General features: G+C 36.0%; 1 protein-coding gene across 5 annotated transcripts in view; it reads left to right on the forward strand.

The window, feature by feature from the left end:
* The window catches only part of NOVA1 (NOVA alternative splicing regulator 1), a 142790-nt gene that overhangs the window by 100163 nt on the left and 22113 nt on the right, over positions 1-20514 (forward strand). For 4 of the 5 annotated variants that reach the window (XM_053381318.1, XM_053381288.1, XM_053381308.1 and 1 more), the window contains 2 exons: positions 2391-2557; positions 18123-18194. In XM_053381318.1, the coding sequence (XP_053237293.1) occupies positions 2391-2557; positions 18123-18194 (239 nt within the window). The remainder of the gene's footprint in view (positions 1-2390; positions 2558-18122; positions 18195-20514) is intronic. The other variant, XM_053381298.1, reaches the window with a different exon arrangement.

Raw genomic sequence — 20514 nt, forward strand, 5'->3', positions numbered from 1 at the left:
TCCATCAATAAAACTTTCAAAACCTCCATCGCGGTAATGGTTCAGGTTCTGAGGAGGAGGAGGAGAGTCAGGATATCTTGCGTACGACAATACCTAAATTGTTCAAATGTTTGTTTTCATGTTTATAGTTTAGTGTTTAGGGTTTCTGAACCATTTTCCTTTCCACAGTCCACTCTACTAATAAACAATGTATTTAGAAATCCATTAAATACAGTCATGGAATACAGTTTTGAAATGCCATAGGATTGGTTACCAATTTATGAACAGTGCTTCTGGTCTTTTTAGGTCATATACTAATGGTAATGTTTCTTTAATATTAAAGTAGTACTTTGTTAATAGTTGAAAATGGGGAAAAGCTTCAAGCAAACATATATTACGCCATAGAAGGGTGTCACATGATGTTTAGCTTATTGCTCCAAGATAAAAGGCATTTAGTGAATCTTCACCTAATGTGTGGAACACCCTGCCTATTATTATTATTATTATTATTATTATTATTATTATTATTATTATTGTTGTTGTTGTTGTTGTTGTTATTATTATTACCTTGCCTTTTCCTATGGTGGGTCAAGGTGGCTTAAAGATAAAAATAAGAATTAATATTACTATTAAGCAAGCTCTAGTGATATTTTGTTTCAGATGCCCGTCTAAAACATTTGTTTTACACAGTCTTCAACTATTAGTTCTTGTGTATCACTGTTCAGATGTTTGCTAATTATTTTTATGCTGTTTTGGGGGTGCATTATGTTTACCACCTGGATACTTGGTTTATTTTGCAGTATATAAACTTGTAAATAATAAATAGAGCAGATTTGAAGAACCAGGATACATTATAGCAGTGCTGGGATAGCTCAGTTGGTAGAGCATGAGACTCTTCATCTCAGGGTTGTGGATTTGAGCCCCATGATAGGCAAAAGTTTCCTGCACTGCAGGGGGTTGGACTAGATTATCCTTGTGGTCTCTTCCAACTCTACAGTTCTATGATTCCATGTATTCTTTAGGTATGCGATCATGTATTTTAAATTAACCACATACATTGATCAAAGGTAGGTGTCAAGCTCTCATCTCTAATATGTGTTTTGTCCCCTCATCCCCAGTGTAGATCATGTTGTTACTTAACATGAGCAAGGCTACATGTCTGTGTATTTGTATAAATGGACATCGTGGTCCAAGGATCTTCTTCTGGCCATGGAATCTCCACTGTATGCCCAAAGCTTCCCATATGCTATAGCTTGCCCATTCATTTCCATAGAAGAGTGCTCACAAATGCATCTTTTTGTATGTGATTTCCTTTATTTGCAAGTGTGTAATATATGTGCAAGAGGAATATGACCACAGAAAATAGTTAAACATTAAATATGTGACTTGGGTTTCCTTTGTGGATGTTATATGACGACACTTACATAGATAGATAGTTGAGTCACTAAGGGAAGCATGATAGGTATAGTTTTGTAGTAAAATAAAAGTTTGAAACAGAAAAGGAAAAGCTTTGCATGTATCCTCAAAATCCAAAAATATAACTTTGGAAGTCAGCATAGTTTATGGTCTCAAATGATGGTTGAACTTCAGATCATATAAAACCTTGTAGGTAATTTACTTTGTCCTCTAGAAGCTTTATAGGCCTTGACGTACTTTTGATTTATCCATCTATAGAAATACTTTCCTTTATATTCCTCAAAAAATCTGAAAGGGAGCAAGGTGTGAGGTGGGGTTACAAATCGAAAACTTACTGGAACTGCTGTATCAGAAAATGTTGAGAGACTATATGTGAAAATAGATACACACATTTTGCATGTGTGACTGTTACTGAGCAGCGTAAATACTGATTTAGTATATTACTCTCTGAAGCATTCGGTATGAATGTATGAAACCTTAGCTCAGCTACCTGCTTAGCTATGTGGATTGGCTAGTTTCTCTCTAACCCACACCACAAGAGGGTTATGGGGCTAAAATGCCACTCTTTTGGAGCAAGGGCTGAGCAAAGATTTAACAAATTCAGTGTATTATAAGGAAGAAATCCATTTAAAATATTTACTGGGATCCAAAGTGCCATGTACAATGTTCCACACGCTATCACCATGCCCACTAAAAAGTCTCTCCAGATTAGGTCAGGGGCTTTTTGGAGCAGCATCTCATGAGGTTTGAGGGGCTGTGTCAAAAATGAAGAATTATCCACTACCGACCCTTGGTACAAGGGCACACTTTGTATGTGTGCATGGGACTATCTTGTTCCTAGCCATTATATTATATAGTATTATCTTTCGATTTTATGAATTGGCTACTCTACACAAGTTAGTGAAGCCAAATGGCTCCAGTTTAATCAATTTATGAACAGAGCTAATATTTTTAAAAAACAAAACAACAAAAATGTGCTTTATTTGTTTCTGAAGGTACGACAGAGCGGGTGTGTTTGATCCAGGGAACAGTGGAAGCATTAAATGCAGTTCATGGCTTCATTGCTGAAAAGATTCGAGAAATGCCTCAAAATGTGGCCAAGACAGAACCAGTTAGCATTCTGCAGCCTCAGACAACCGTCAATCCGGACCGCATCAAACAAGTGAGTTTTGGTTGAGAAAGGAATACACTGCTTTTATATAAAATTTCTTTCAAAGAAGCCCTAAGAGATTAACAAGTAAGGCATTCATATGAAATACATCATGTAATTATGTCAAAAGCTTTTTATCACTTCTAGCTAACTGCTGAGTCTTCCTTTTCATATGGGAAATGCCCAGTTTTAAGGCTGCTATTCCCCATCATGACTTTGGTATCATCAACAGGATGGTCTCTAGAACTTTCATGTCTGGATGATAATGTCATATTTTAATTTCAAGAATTTCCCACCAGATCAACCACTGTGAAAACAAATCTTACACAATCTTATTTTGGACAATTGTGCTGTCTTTGAAGCTTGCTAGACAATATTCTTGGCCATTTTATTTCTTAAGAGATAATACCCTATCTTTCTTCCTATATTGCCCTCAAATTAAAGTAAGTTTTCCAAGAAGTGAGTTTAGCTAGATCAAAGCAAATTTTGTTTGCTAATTTGTTTGCATCTTCAGTGGTGAATTAGTAGTTTTCAAACTGGGACAAAGCTCCCCTTCGGTGACACAGGATACCTGAAGAGTAGCCAGAATGCTGCAGGGAAGCATAAGATGTTGAGGTCTGAATGGCTACTGACAGAGACCCTCATAGACTCGTTGCATTTCTAGGATTGATTGCTTCTTCAATGCCCATCCTCTCATTTGGTTCTGGGTTAATCTAATGATAGTTCTGTATGTGTGGCTTCAGGAGAGAACTAGATATGTTTCTATTCATCTACTAATTTTGGTATTGTATTAGTACCCCAGTTCACAGATGCTTCCATGCAACTTTACATGAGATTCCTCATATAGTAATGTATGGAATGCATTATTGATTGGTTAAGCAGGGCCAAAAAGTGATGTAAATTCAGGAAGGAAGTGCAGCTTTAAAAGCAAGAGAGGTGGTGGTTAAATGAAAGCAGAACTCTTGCAATACTTTGCACATTAGTTAAGATGTATGGCTAGATAGCACAATCTTTATATAAAATGTTCAGACATTTGTCAATGAACTAAGCAGTGGGTGCACACATCAAAATTTATACTCTAAAACTATTTAAAGCTCTGATTCATATTTTAAAGGGGACATAATTGGTCAGTGTTTTTGCTTTTAGCATGCCTCTAAATGAATAAATGAAAATATTTAAAATATATTCTCTGTTCTTTTTGTGCTTTGCTCAAATAATGTTTTTTGTGCTTTGCTCAAAGGTCAAAGCAGAAACTGGTAAGAACTTAAGAGAGTGTGGGAAAACGGTTATATCTCTCTGTTTCAAAAGCTTCCAGATATGTATAAAGTTAAAATGTTAGTATATAAACTGCCTGCTTGACAAAAAATAATAATCTTTTTAATCTTTAACCCTTGGATGATAGAAAAATGTATATTACCAATCCAGTTTTGGGATCAAACGTACCCTGAGAAAGACGGAATAGTATTAAGCATCACACTACGTGCAAGGAGATAAATTATAAATTTTCTGAGAACATCCCCTTTTCACTAAAACTGTAGTTGCAAAGAGTGTTCAGGATCGTAGTCCACAATATAAAGTATGCAAGACCTACAAGATCTACAATAATAGTCTAATCAAGCTCACAGATACTTATTTATTTAGAATATTTTGGTACCATGGCAACTTACAGGGCCATTTACAAAATCAAGAAATAACTACAAATAAAGTAACAGCAAGATGTTTTGAAAAACTATTAATTCATTAAAAAGCATGGGGAAGTAAAGCCTGGCACCAAAAGGTAAGGCTCCTGAAGGCAACCCTTTGCAAAAATGTGTTGTTGATACCTTCCTGTAGACTAAAGAGGATCACCTAAATTTAATTAATGAGAGCATAAATACATAATAAAACAAAAAGGCCATAGAATGCTAATCAGCCACAGGCCTGGTTGAAGGGACACCTGCCAAGGTGAGAGTGTAGGTTGCTTGCAAACATTTACAGATTCAGTTGTGGTCAAAATAACCCAAAAGCAAAATCAGCAAGTATTGTTCAACATCAACTCTGCAAATAACTAGGATGAAAAAGTAGTTTTTCTGGGTCAAAAGGAAGGTTCTAACTAGGAAAAAAAAGTTTTTTAAATATCCAGTTTGTGCAAAAAGAGCTTGTAAACCTGCACTACTGACCCCTAAACCTGTTCTTAGTGATATTAAGGATGCTATTGAAACTGTTACGAAAATAGGCTCAAGATCATATTTATGTTCTTTTCTCTCAAGAAAGTGAAAGAATAGGTTCTGGGTCATGCAGAGCAATCCAAACCTCCTTTGCAACAGACTGGGGTGGCTTTTGGCAGAGGTGTTCCTCAGCCAGCCCTGCTAGCCTTTGGGGATGTGCTGAAGGAGGGGTTTGAGCTGGCCCAGAATCTGTTGAGACCAGATCACTGTCTGTCCCCCCACCTTAAGCTCCAGCCACTATACATGGTAGGGCTGTCCATGTAGCAGCAGCCTTGGTGCTTTAAAGTCCCACCAGCCCAGGAGGAGTTTGAATTGCTCCATAAGAATTTTAGCAACATGAACAATATCTAAATAGCAGTATTAAGTGAAATCACTTTGATTCCTAACAGCTTACAACAGTAGGTATTACTCGATAGGGTAACACCTATAGGTACCCTATTGACCCCAAAAGTTTTAAGAATAAAAACATAGGTTTCCTACCCTCTGGATTAGATTTAAGAGGCAAGTCCCTGAAACATCGCATGGCAATTCATACTCCATGATAAGTGAAGAATACCTGAAGCATAGAGTATCAGAATATTAAAACAAAGTTTTATTAATTTTTCCACAGCACTGTCAAGGTACATTTGGTCTCATGTACTTACTGAAGGTTAAGAGCACAATTATTATTTATATAAATGATCATCCTAGTTCCAAATTAAATATATTGTTTCAAAATGTTAGGCAAATTAATATTAAGCAGCTGTCTTTCTCTAAATTGTTTGAATAATATGATTTATAAATCTGTATTAAAAAATTGAAACCATCTTACTGGGTCTTGCATTTTAGTTACATGCTACTAATTCTGTTAATTCTACCTCTATTAATAAAGTTTGACTTTTAAATAGCTGCATTAGGTCTGATCACCTAGATCAGTTATTGGCCATTTTGCCAATACTCCTGCTTTGGGTAGGGTTATTGAGAGAGTAATACCAGGAAAAGTACTCATTCTTTGGTTGGGAACAATTATCTTGACCTATTTCAATTTGGATTCAGATCTAGTTTCAGGGCTGAATCATCCTTGGATGTCCTGCTAGATGACCTACTGTATATTCAAAGAGGGACAGGGGTAGGTAATATCACCCTGTTGCTTTTACATTTGATATCATTGACCATGGTATCTTGGAGTGGCTCTATGGGATGGGAATTGGTGACACTATGTTTCAGTGATTCTCTTCCTGCCTACAGAACCATTCACAAAGAGTGATTTTGAGTGGCTGCCTGTTGGTCCCCTAGTGTTTGCACTGTGGTGTCCCTCAGGGTAGCTTTTAAATATCTATTTGAAGCTGTTGGGAGCAGTCATTAGGTGTTTTGGAGTAAGGTGTCACCAGTATGCTGATGATACCCAGCTGTACTTCTCTGTAACATCTGAATCTGGCAAGGCCATGCATGTTATAGGCCATCATCTGGAGTCAGTGATGGGCTAGATAATGGCCAGTAAACTGAAGTTGAGTCCTGGTAAAATGGAAGACCCCATAGGTAATCAGTTTCCAAGTTCAAGAAATTGGCAGGTTGCCTATTCTTGACAGGGCTTTACTCTCCATGAAGGAACAGGTGCATAGCTTGGAAGTACCCTTAGATTCAGCACTGTCCCTGGAGACATGTTTGCCATCAGAGTGCTTTTTTGTTTCTTCAGCTGGTTGGCCAGCTATGGCTTTTCCTAGCCAGGGGCAGCATAGCCACTATGGTAAACCTCTAGACAAGACTATTGTAATGTGTTCTACATAGGGCATTGAGGTTGGTTTCAAAATTCTGGCTAGTGTAGAATGCTGAAACCTGGTTTTGTCAGAACAGCTCCACATCAGCATATTACATTGGTGCTGAAAGCTCTTCAGTGGCTACCAGTACATTACAAAACTGAGTTCAAGGTATTACTGTTAGTATCTAAAGCCCTAAAAGACTGAAGGCCTGCTTTGTCCCTTACACATAGTCCAGATCACTACAATCATCTGAAGAAGCCCTCCTAATTGTCACCCGGTTATCTAACATTTGTTTAGATTTTACATGAGCTATGGCTTTTAACGTAGTGGCACCAATACTTTGGAACTTTGTTCATAGTGAAATCAGACCGGCACCTACAATTTTGATATTTCATCACTGGCTGAAAATGTTTTTGTTTCGCCAAACATTTTTAGAAAATTTATTTAATTCAGTGTTGGTTATTTGTTCTGCATTTCCTGATGTTTTAATAATTTTATTGTACACCATCATGGCTTTTTTTTAATGAGTTGACGGTTTATAAATGTTCTTATAAAAATAAAAAATTAAATATAAATGACTGCTAGTATCCTTATTTTGTGCAATAATCTCTAACATTTCAGACTATGAAGAAAAATAGCTACACAAGATCATCATCAGATTTGTAACTGTTATTTGTGTTAATTATGGGGGGGTGCAGTATCAGCTGCCCTTCTTTATAACAATTTCTCTTCACAAAAGAGACTGATTGGAATTCAGAGTTTGAAATTTGAATTTGGCCCGTGTGTTCTATAGATTGCAAAAGTTATAATATTTGTGGGTGTTTAAATTTAGAAAAATTATTCACGGTGTGTAGAAAGTGGGTCAATTTATGTTTTTCTTCCTCTTTCATAATACTAGAACCTACGAAGTTGGAACTACAGAACGTTCTTCACGTAACACATTTTTAACTTATGGAAGCCGCTATCACAAGATGTGATGAACACAAGTTTAGGTGGTTTTAAAAGCAGATTTGACAAATCCATGAACGATAAGGTTGTCAGTCGTGATGGTTATATGCCAATTTCCAGATTAGAGGAAGGATACCTCTGAATATCAGTTGCTGAGAAGCAATAATGGAAGTAGACCATTGCCCTCGTGTCCTGCTTACAGGCTGCTCAGGGGCATCTGGACACAGTGGGAAACAGGATGATAGATTAGACAGACATTTGGACGGATTCTGCAGGGCTCTTAATTTTCCAGGTTTTTCACAGCCACCCAAAGAAGGCATGTTTGCACTTCTCCTATTATTAAGAATAGCATAACAAGAATATTTGAAAGACATCATGTCATAATTCCTTGACATAAGATAGCAGCAACCTTCTGTAAGAGGTAACTTCATGTTTGTGTGTGGTTCAGGAGGGGATTGCCCTAATGTCTGTTAGGCAGCATTTCATTATCTCCCCCGCCCCTGTAGCTGCTTATCATTTTCAATAGTTCAAAAGCCATTAGCAAATTTACTTAACATTCCAGGTTTGTTTTACAGTCGTGATATTTATAAGATAGAAATTGGGACTCTTGTTTCTGAGCTGATATAGGGAGTATAATATCTCAAGACAGACCTTTTTGCCTTAACAGTTTTTACTGTAGTGCAAATGATTAAAATATGAAAGCAGCCTTAGAAATTCAACACTAACTATATATATTAGTTTCAGAGTAGAGAAAAAGCAGTAAATACACATTTGCAAATGTAATAGTTCAGATTCACTATCTCAAAACCAGTGCAGAAGAATTTAAAACACTTCTGAAAATTGCCCATTTATCTAAAAGCATCATGGTACTGTTCTCTGCCTGGAATGTAGTGATTACATTCATGCCCGGAGATCCAAAATATCTCAATTCCATTTCATTTAGCCTCTAGGTTTTCTTGTGGAAGGAACAGTGGTTGCTTTCATTTCTTTCAATAGTATCGCAGGCATAGGGGCAGAGCATGCAAAGCTTTGGGGAGATAGAATCCTACTGAAAGTTCCATGTCAGGCATCAGTCAAAATCTCTAAATGACTTTTCAGGCCTGGAAGGACACAGGGCATGAATCTTAGCGCACCCCATTCCAAGCTTTTAAGAACTAGTATGAAAGCAGTCTCAGCTGAACTAAATCCTGAATCTGACAAAGTCCTCTGTTTTGTTCCAACCGCCTAGAATAGTACGTTGGAAAAGTGATAGAAAAGTGATAGTTGGAGAGGAGTTATCACAGTTTAAGAATTTAACCAGTTTAATAATTCATGAGTCTGGATTGTGAACTAACTTCACACACAGTATTTGATCAGACATTCATTACTACCAGAAAAAGGACAGTAAAGAAGTTTACAGCTCATAGATTGTCTGCAACTTATGCTAGCTAAAATGGCTGTTCTGTGAGGTGATAAAAAGTGCCCTGCATTTTTTGTTAATTACAATATATTTTAACAGCTATGTGCATTATAGAAAGTTAGCGTTAAGGCATGGAAGAAGTTACAGTAGCCCAGCATAAACTACTACAAGTGATTGTAATATTATGTACCAAATATGCATTAGTTCCCCAGAGCATGAATAATGTATTATTTGACTACTGCTCTTTTAGTTTTCCATTTTGAGATTTACTTGAGGTAGATTCAGACCTGAAATCACCCCAGAAATATGGTCTGCTAGAAAGCTCAGTAAACTACAGCCACTGATCAGTTATCACACATTCTCTTGTTGAAAGTAAGGTACAGTGTATCTGTAGCTGTGAGACAAGAGGGGGTGACCTAAAGTTTCCAGCTCTTAGGTAAGGGATGACTAACCCGTATGGCAACTCCTGCCATTCCTGACCACTGGCCATGCTGGCTGAGTTTCAGTCTAACATCATCTGAAGAGGCAGAGGTTAGTGACCCCTGGCTTACATACTCAAGTGGTTTTTGAAATAGTATCTGGTTCCTAATTTTAAAATACTGTGTTTTACTATCAATATTATATTGTAGGTGGGAAAATAATAATAACAACAACAAATTTATTATTTGTACCCTACCCATCTGACTGGGTTGCCCCAGCAACTCTTGGCAGTTTCCAACAAATATAAAAGCATAATAAAACCATCAAACATTAAAATCTTTCCTATACAGGGCTGCCTACAGATGTCATTTAAAAGTTGCATAGTTATTTATCTCCTTGACATCTGATGGGAGGGCGTTCCACAGGGTGGGCATCACTGTCAAGAAGGCCCTCTGCCTGGTTCCCTGTAACTTCACTTCTCACAGTGAGGGAACCGCCAGAAGACACTCGGAGCTGGAACTCAGTGTCCGGGCTGAACAATGGAGGTGGAGATGCTCCTTCAGGTATACTGGGCCGAGATCATTTAGCTCTTTAAAGGTCAGTGCCAACACTTGTGTTCAGAAACATAGTAGGAGCCAGTGTAGATCCTTTATGACCAGTGTTATATGGTCCCAGAGGCCACTCCCAGTCACCAATTTAGCTGTCACATTCTGGATTGGTTGTAGTTTCAGAGTCACCTTCAAAGAAAAACCCTTCTGAATATACAAACCCTTTTCTTGTGCAGCAAGAACTAAAGTCTGGAGAACAACAAAAGGGGAAAAAATAGTTCAGCAGTGAGAATATTTAGCAAAGAATATTCAGCTACCAAGTTTTTGTAGCTTCAAAAATGAGATCATAGAAAATGCTGATAAGTTCTTTACTGTAGCCTTGCTTGAAGGCAGCTAATAATTACTGGAAAGCTGCACTGATAGTATGAATACTTCAGTGTTAATAAATGGAAATTCTTTAAAGTGAATTAATCTTATGATTTCTAATCACTTTGTACATCTCATTACGAGAAGTCTAATAATTTTTAAATGCAACCATTTGCCTAATGCAAAAGACTAATTTTTTAAAAGTTTTTTTCTCTGTATATAGTAATTCAAACTTACTGAATTGCTTCCAGCTTTCTTTAATATGCCTAAAACTATTATATTTATGAAGTACAGCACATCATACAGATAAAACAGAATTTCCATTCATATAACAAAAAAAAATTTTAAGCAGCAAGCACTCATTTATGAATTTGAAGAAAATAAATCTTTTTTTAGTGACTATGTACACTCCCACACATGAATGATAGCTTTGTTCTAAGTAAGATCTTCTTACAAAGCAATGATGATTAGATGTCACAAGAACATGTTTTGGTCATTAACTGGTTTCTTTCACTCCAGCCAACATGATCTGTCAAGTGAGAAGCAGCCACTCTTCAGTTCAGAGCATGAAACACTGGCTCAGTTTACGTGTACCACTAAACCAAAATATTGGCTTAGCACAAATATGCAGGTTCCCAGAGAGAAGCTCACGGCTTTTTAAAAATTTACATACCACTTTGCTGAAGTGTTATACTGTTAGAATGCATTTTTAAAACAGATCCTTCTAAGCACTTTCTCAACCACCTTGCTAATATGGTGATGATTGGAAAGGTGTTTCTTTTTAATGTAGCTGAAAAAGCATTTTAGCACTAACAAAACATTGATTAAAGCTTGAGTAATACAATGGCTCCCACCACAAAGATTATACTAAATGTGTGCTATAATACGATCACCAATACATCATGGTTGGTTGATGGCCTTATGTGAAAGCTCCATAAAAAACATGGCAATTCCACACAAAACACCTAGTGTGGCACCACCCTTCCATTTTGTATGCTTCTAGCTGCCAAGCAAGCAAAAGCTAAGAGCTGATGGCAAGAGGGCTTATTTGTTAAGATGAGCCTATGCCCTCTATCGAACTGAAGAGCAGGCTCCAAGCTATAGGATTTGATGATCTGCCAAGCTTGTTTCCCTTGAAACTTACCGTATTTTTCGCTCTATAACACGCACCCAACCATAACACGCACGTAGTTTTTAGAGGAAGAAAATCCGTAGGCATGCCACCCATAGGCATTCTCTCCATAACACGCACAGACATTTCCCCTTACTTTCTAGGAGGAAAAAAGTGAGTGTTATGGTGCAAAAAATACGGTAATTCTTTTAAGGCAACATACTGCCACTCAACATCTTTATGACTGTCTCCATAATACATCCAGCATCTACTTCGTTTTCTTAGAAATATACTATCTTTTGGATGTTTTTACCAACTATAGATATAGTTCTTGCTGGCATTCATCCTTGCAGATCCATTTCCCCAAATATTTGGAAGGAATCAGATTCAGTGCTCTCTAATGGGATCAGTACATTTGTACAGCTTTGTGATCATCAGGTTTTCTAGGGTTTGGAATGTAAATGTGAATTGAACCCTTCAGTCGACATTAGTTTGTTTAGGGTGTGTTGAAGACTCCTCAGTGAGGCAGCAGCTGGATTTGATGAACTGCTAATGTCTTGTTTTTTTAGGTAGGTCGTGTGTGTGTGTGTGTGTGTGTGTGTGTTATATACACATGTTTTTCTTTCCTAAATTTATTAAGTATTGGCAACAGTTTTCCTATGTCTCAGCTTACATATAAGTGTTTTTATCTTGTATGATCTTGTGAACTGCCCTGAGATCTACGGATGATGAGCAGTATACTAATTCAGAAAATTAAAAAACAAAAATAGAGACCTGTTAAAAATTTGTTGCCAAGTAGGGATAGACAAGCATTTATTGCACAATGCATATTTTACACTTTGTAATGTCATAAATGTATATTGCAGTAACAGCTTTCTTTCATTTAAAATGTATTATGGGTAAGAAATCTATTATATTATTATATAATATAAAATGCAGCATATGTATGAGAGCGAGGGTCTTTCATCAACAGTATGATGTTTTCATGTTATTTTAATCTCAATGTGCTGGCTTCCTTTGAGTCACACATAGTTTTGAGTCTATTCTTTGGGTATAAGAACTTCTTGAGATTAGCTGTTTGTGTATGAGGATGCAATTTGATCATTTTTAAAAAAGATCATTTTTATCTTTGAATTTATCCTTCAGAAAGAGTGTACATATATTTTCAGGTTTATTGATTCATGTCATTTTAAAGAGCAGTTACACTGTTTTCTTCTTCCACCATCTCTGATATTTTCATTATATCATAAACAGTTATTTAACAGTCACAGTATTTTTTTAGATTTTAGATTAAAATCTAAAATTTTAGATTTTAGATTAAAAAATGAAATAGAACAAATATTACAGTTTTTGTATAAGAACAGTATCTCAACAAATTACAGATTAACCAAAAGGTGAGAGGGGAAGTGTTTGTTTAATCCAGGCTTCCTCAACCTCGGCCCTCCAGATGTTTTGAGACTACAATTCCCATCATACCTGACCACTGGTCCTGCTAGCTAGGGATCATGGGAGTTGTAGTCCCAAAACATCCAGAGGGCTGAGATTGAGGAAGCCTGGTTTAATCTATAGTTTGTTGAAACATTGTCATTAATTTATTAGTATTAGTATTATTAGTATTAACAATAACCTGCCCTTCTCCTTAAGATCCCAGGGTGGGTTACAACATTGAAACACAATATTTAAAACAACTTACAATCACAGAAATAGGGTGAGTCACTTTATTCACCTCAAGTATCAAAAGCCAGCGTAAAGATGCATGCCTTTCATAACTTAGGGGCTGCCACAGATAATTCCCTCTCCCGGGCCAGCCCCACCTGCTAGTCTTTGAGCTGTATTAGGGTTGTGCACAGATTCCCCTATTTGTAAATCTGGGTCATTTCTTAATTTAACTGCATCCAGTGCAGAACTCTATTATATACAAATTGTATTACAAAAATATATAAACATATCCTTGTCATCTTCAAAATTATTTCCAGTGATCTATATGGCTGAATAATTTTACCTAATTATTCCAGTACGCAATAAGCCTATTCTATTTTAATTGTCAAGTTGCCTACCTTCCCTCACAATATTAATCAAATTTACCTTATGAGCTAATTCCCACAATCTTACTATCCTGTCTTCTAGCATAGGAATAAATATTTTCCTCCACAGTACTATAGAGTACCACGCATTGCTCAGGATTTCTAAGAAACACCAAAATCCTGAGATTTATAAATGCAAAATATATATTTTTAGTTTCTTAATTTAAAAAAAATTCTAATGTTGCTGGATAAACAATAATATACAATCCTGCCAAATTTGGTTAAAATCAGTCAGTTTTAAAAGTTTCACTCCATGATCTTGGTTGGCTGTAGCTGGATGCTGTTGCCAGACGGATGGTTCTCAATCTCAGGAACCATCATGCAAAATTTGATGATTCTCCTGCTTCAGCTGACACCAAATTCAGTAGTGCCAAGTCCATTCACAGGGGCAATCCAAAAAGAAAGATATAATCACAGTCCAAGGACAAAGCATACAGACAACACAAGAGGTCAGGTCTGGAAGCAGTCCTAAGTTTGATCTCATTTGCCAGCTAAGGCATATCAGAAGACTTATACAAGGGTATTGATCCAGTACTCTTATCAGGAACTGAAGGCTTTTAACAATGAGCTGCAGGCCATTTGGATTGTCTGAGGAATCTCACCTGCTCATGAGGAGACTGCACCTTTAGGCATTGCCACTCCCCTGGGCTCTGTGCCCTCTGTATCTTACGGAGAAGAGTGGGGTATCGTGATCCCCGAAGACCCTGGATACCTCTCCTCTGTTTCACTGTTTGTTGACACAGCATGCTCCTCTATAATGTGTGCTTTCGGGAATAACTCATCCACCTCTGAAGAGGATTTCTCCTGTGTTGGCATGACAGTTACGATACCTTCAGAGGTGTCCAAATCAGTGCAGTTTTGAGAGGTTTGGTCTGACAACTTGATTCAAAGCGGCATTTGATGGTATTGAAACATAGACCAGACTGTGCTCTTCAATCTCAAGATCCATCACACAAAATTGGGTTAAGATATATTGGGTGTTCTAATTCATAGCGAACAGATGGGCAGGCAAAAAAACAACTTTCCAAAATTGCTGTGTGAGCAACCGTTAATCACCAGTTCCTTAAGATGTGATATTACTAATAGTTTTACCAGTAGATCATAACCTCTTATGAGTTTAATTTCATTAATTATAATATTCTAAACTAACATTCTTTTAAAACATGACCAAAAAATGTGAAGCATATCTGCATTCCATGATCCACATCTCCAACAAATAATCACTGTGTCAATATATAAACATCTCAGCTGTGCTGGTGCAATGGAATATTAGTTCATAAAAACTTCCTTCTAAATTTGTATGCATTGTTGAGGAATATGTTGCCGAATCCATTTCAATACACCTTGGATGTTTTGTATTAATTATTTATCCCAATTATTTTGATAAGTATTGCTTGATGTATCCAAGCTTGATGTATCCATGATATATGCTTTACTCAAGTATTGTTGTGTCTGCTCTGCTATCATTAAGATTTCATTTCATTTTGATGATGAAAGAAGTTGTACATATTTTTAATGACAGACAAAAATAGAGGGAATATATGGCAATTTTCCTGACTACATTTACAAATGATTTTTTAAATGTTCTTGCTTTATTATTTTGTGAAAATATGTCAGCAACTGCAGAAAAAGAACCTACTCAAGCTAGTCGGTATTGAGAATGTTGACATGCTAAATATATATGGAGGCAGTGTTTTTTAGGCTAATTCTTGCTGTTCAGTGCAAGCTTTTGATTTGCTAACTCTTTCACCAGTAGAAGTATCACCAACTGAAATTTTAGTCATACTACTATGTGTAGTTCTTCAACAAGCAGCATTTATATTTTCAATTGGTGTTCTTGCTTTTTAATATAACATAGCCATCAATGAAATCATTTTATATAGGGTTACTCTGACATTGTCATAGTTTCCATGGCATTGTCATAGTTTCCGTATATATTTGTGACAATAAGGTATCTAAAATATACGTACTTTAGATACAAGGTATCTAAAGTACACGTGAATGTTTATTAAAATATTGCACATCTTTGACCATTAGTGTTCAGAGTTTGAATTTTGCGCCCTGCCATGGCTATAGCCTTCTTCTACCTCTTCTCATAAATTGTGGATAAAGACTTTTGATAGGCACTGCAGCTCCTGTTTCGTCTTGCTGGAGACTGCATTCCCTGGAGAACAGTAATCTTGCAAGAACACTTGTTTCCCTCTCTTTCAACAATTACGGCCATGAATAGCTAAAATTACTACCTATTATAGAAAGAAACTATTATATACAGATTTTTTTCTCAAAATTGTTGTGACAATACTATTTTCTATAAGAAAAATCTAACACTTAAGATAAATCAAAAAGTGACCAAGGGAATTATAGGTTCCTTGGCATATCTGTCCCTGTGAAGTTAGTGTAATACAATCGTTTTATAAGTACCTACATGAAAGTGGAGTAATTAATAGCATTCATGACAGAGCCATCTAGTTTCCTTAGTTTGATTAAGTATCAAGGCGAAAAGAGAAGAGGTTTGAAGTGTTTGAACTTAAGGCTTTCTATCTAGATTATATCCTCTAATAATGAAAGCACAAGAAACATTAGCTGGAAGGTCTATTGTAAGTTGGTGTGCAATGAAATCAAATGAATATAAGATGTGGCACAAGCAGCAGTGCTTCTGGAAAATATGTAGGTATCAAGCCCTGGTCTTACTATATGCTATTACCTGTGCTATTTTTCTAGAAAAAGAGGTGCCAGAGGTGCTCATCATGAATGCCTCCCTTGTTCTCTTATAATGGCAATGGCACCCACCTGAGAGGTGTCAGAATTGAGTTCTGGTGAGTTCTGGCTGACAAAAAGCCCTGGCTATTACCTAATTTATATACTGGAACAACTAGTTGAGTTTGTCCTCAGTTTGTTCCTCCTTCAATGCAGAATCAGTTCGTTCTGTCTATAGAATGAATAGTTTTAAAACCATATGAAGAGAGAAAATTAGCAAAGCATTCATGACTATAATAGCTGTTAAGAAATTAACTAAGCTATTTTTAGAAGCTGTTGAATTTCCTTTACAGGTTTTCAAAGGAAGAGGACCTAAGTATAGTATGTTCTTCTAAACAGGAAGATGATCCATTGGATTGCCTCCAACTATTATTCCAATTCATGGGTAGCATTCCATGATGGGGTGTAGATTTCAATTTAATGTGCCCTCTGTTATCTGTCTTCTCATCTTATAAACTAGGCTACAAAATATTTAACTATTAGACAGAAACATTATAATGCATCCTTTGGTTGGTTTCAGACAGCCATTCAAGCCAGTTAGAAAGTGTTGCTGCATTAATTCTTTTTTTCTAAGGAAATTCATAGGTATTTGTTTTGTTTTTAATTAACTGAAATTTAAGCAGAAGCATGATTACATTACTGATGTCTCAGAGCTGCTTTACACTTTACAGCTGTTACATAGGTCCTCGCCAAAAAATATTTCTGCATGGTGGCCATCTCAGGAACTGTAACATTTGCTGTATGGATTAACCATTCCTAGAGATAGTTTTAGACATATATTGATACATTTTATAAGTTACTTACTGTAAAATATTTAGATTTCTTTTTTCCTTACATTATTGTTGCCACCGTTTCAGATATGTTAGAATAGTCATAATTCTGTTGATCTTATTTTTCACAAAGAAAAAACCCCTACCATTCAATCTTGAATTGAAGGATGGCTGCCTCAATAGAATTTAAAACCTGTGCATTGTGATCAAATAATATTGGAGTCTGTGCATATATTTCAAATCAATGCTTATTCATTAGTGTGTTAAAATTATACTGTATGTTTTAAGAAAAATATTAACACAGAATAAATTCTTGTTTTAAACATCAGCTAATGCTACCTTGTTAACAATTTGTCTTAGTTTAGTATTTATAACATAAATGATAAGTATATTGGTCGCAATGTTTATAATTGTTATGTTATCCATGGCATGACTTGCTTTAAAGAAAAGACAATAAATACTGTAGAAATCTTTTGCTTTATTAACTTTGGGTTGCATCCAGACTTGCTGTTCCACTCACATAAGGGATGAAGATCTAGTGGAGTTTCCCACAGGAGGAAGAGAGCAAGGTGATTTTCACCAGTTCTCCCTTTCTCTACAACCCCCAGCACCATCTCCTTTGCTGGCCCCACGTCTTCAACCCTACAGAACAATATTTCAGGGTGCATCAGGAGCTGCGGAGGGGGAAATAAGTGAAAATCACCCCCTTTCTCTAGCGGAGCATCCTGTGGATGAAGTTCTGGATCCAACCATTTGGCTGTATTTTTTGTATTATATGGATCACTAAATATACATGGAGTCAACTTTATAAGACAAAAATCAAGATGCAATGAGAGGGAGAATATTTTATCAGCTATAAACTTCGACATCTGCTCATTGAACTTGTTGGAATTTGTATTTGCTTCTACTGGTTTTTACTTTCCCTTAGAATCAAGTATGGGAAAGAAAATATTATTCATATGGTCAGCATACTTTTTTATTTTGTGAGTTTATCATCTTAATTTTAAGCCATTAATTTGTTTTACATGCATATGCATGCATACTTACATGCATTAGTTATTTGCTTAATTGGCATTAAATTCCATTAAGTTCCAATGAGAAAGAAAAATTTAGGTCTCAGGCTTTTTCTCTTTAATTTTCAATTACATTACATCTGTTTAATTTTTTTTTAACTGTTCAGTCTAAGGCTTGTTGAGGTTGATTTGCTCCTGAACTGCTTTGTTCCCAGACATTGCCATCATCCCCAACTACCACCAAGTCCTCTCCATCTGATCCCATGACCACCTCCAGAGCTAATCAGGTACAGTATCATTCTACCATCTACACCATACTTTTCACGAGCGGCAGCTTGCAAACTGGAGAAAAAGATATGGTGGGTTAAGGTTTTCTTTGTTCATTTGCATATATACACCCATAATCATGGATATCTAATGCTGTTGTATAAATAATATTATTTTTAATTTGCTAAAAGAAATACATTTTTAAAAAATCTATTTTAAGATACCCGTACATTACGTTTGTTGTTGCAATCCAAGTAGCCCTTGAGGGGCAAATAGAGCTTGCTTCTGCTCATCAGATTTTCTCACTTCTACCCCCCCCCAACAGCTGTTCCTTAGGTTACACTGGGGGATTGTTGAATTGGCCAAGGCTTCCCAAGCAGCTCAGGGTGCTGCTGTCAGAACAAAATGATTCAAAAATTGTGGAGGACATACAGAGCTCAGTATGCAGCTCTTTGGACTGAGGTCTTTATGTATAATGTATCATTCACAGTGTGGGTTGATAGACTGTGCTTGTTTATAAAGAAGAATATGTTTCCTATATTAGCATGCCTGTTTACACATTGGGGGATTTTATGAGAAGTTATAGCCCTAGAATAAAGTAAAATGAATAAATAGTTATAGTCCTAGACGAAAATAAATTTGTTTTGTAAGATCAATGTTCAAAGCTGTTTTAGCTTGAGCAAGTAATGATTATTTTCTTATTCTATGGTCTTTAATGCACAATCTTATTTGTAATTCATAGTCTTCAGTACTGACATTTATTAAGCTCATAAGCAATTTATTTACTTTTCATTCTGTACATCATAGAATAATATTTAGGATATTTAGATCTTTGTTGATAATTTTAATATTTCTTGTCAACCACTTAGAGATTTCCCTACAATCAAGCTTCATACAAAATTTGTTAAATAAAATAAAAATAAAGTGAGTTGGATCCAAAGCACTTTTTTTTTGCATACAAGAGGAGTCTTTTGCTTTTATTTTATATCCCAAGCTAGAACATTGTGTAAAAAAAATGAAACTAAAACCAAAGATGTTTTTCTATTTGTGCAAGCAGGAAACTAAGAGAACTATTTTAGCACTGTAAGAAATATTTCACAAGCATGTGCAAGACAGCATGAGCAGCTGTTTTCCTTTCCTTCCAACTCATGATTCTTTGCCTCCAACCCTGTGTAATTCTTTGAATAACAATCAAACATGTTTTCATCTAAAAATGTTATATTGATTTTGAGGATTTTGGTTAAAAACATTTAAATCTAAAGCATTTAAAACGAAGCATGTTGAATTTCTTGTGCTCTGTATTAAGAGCCAGTATTTGTTGGAGTACATGACTGACAATCAAATTGGGGGGTGGCTGCCTTTTTCATGCCCTACTTTTAAGCTTCCACCATCTAACTCGAGATAGCATGCTGGACTAGATTCTGGAGGACACTGCTCTGATGCAGCAAGGCAATTCTTTCTTGTGATAACAACCAAGCACTAATCTCTCTGCAATTTGCTGGTGATATGAATCAGTCCAACAAAATTAAACTGGCAAAACAAAAAGTATCATCCAAGAAAGAAAGAGGATAGTCAATTATTGTAGAATTCCATCTTATTTGGGATATCTTATTTTAAATTATTTTAACTAGCTGTATGTTTTATTTGTGTACCTAATTATATTGGTCTGTTACTATAATAAATCATTCATTCATTCAGTTAATAGTTAAACAAGGCAGCTTCATAACCAATGGCTAGATTCTGACTTGTTTTGAAACTGTTTGAACTGTTTCTATTTTTAGTCTAGTGTAAGGTGATATACACTATATGTATATTTAAATTCATTTCTCTTTTGGGCACTGTTGTATATGAAGAAAGATCTTACAGTCTTAAGCTAGCTTCTGGAAATATGTCTGCATTTTTTCATTGGTATAATTTATTTTATTCTCTAGACTACTATTTCAGCAGGAAACATGCAGCACATAAGACAATTATGGTTGTGCTGTTAATTCTGATGATAAGTGAAGTAGCTGGCAATTGTTTCTAGACTGTAGCTATGATTAACATTCAGCACCATCATATTGCCAAGTATCTGCACTGCGGCTGTCACATGAAAATTGGTTTCAGCTCGATAGTTTTCAAACACAACTGTACAGATATATATTTTGTTTTCCTATTTGTTCTGAGCAAGAAATGCTGCATTCAGTAACACTCAGGATAAAATTCAAAACCAAAGACATGCCTGGAATTTCATCTTTCATACACCACACTGGCTTCAATGTATAGTTTATTCAGATATTTTAAACAATCTGAGTTAGATTCATGCTAGATTTATGGTACTGTTCCTCAAACTATGTTTTT

This window comes from Podarcis raffonei, chromosome 1 (assembly GCF_027172205.1).
Source record: "Podarcis raffonei isolate rPodRaf1 chromosome 1, rPodRaf1.pri, whole genome shotgun sequence".
Classification (NCBI taxonomy): Eukaryota; Metazoa; Chordata; class Lepidosauria; order Squamata; family Lacertidae; genus Podarcis; species Podarcis raffonei.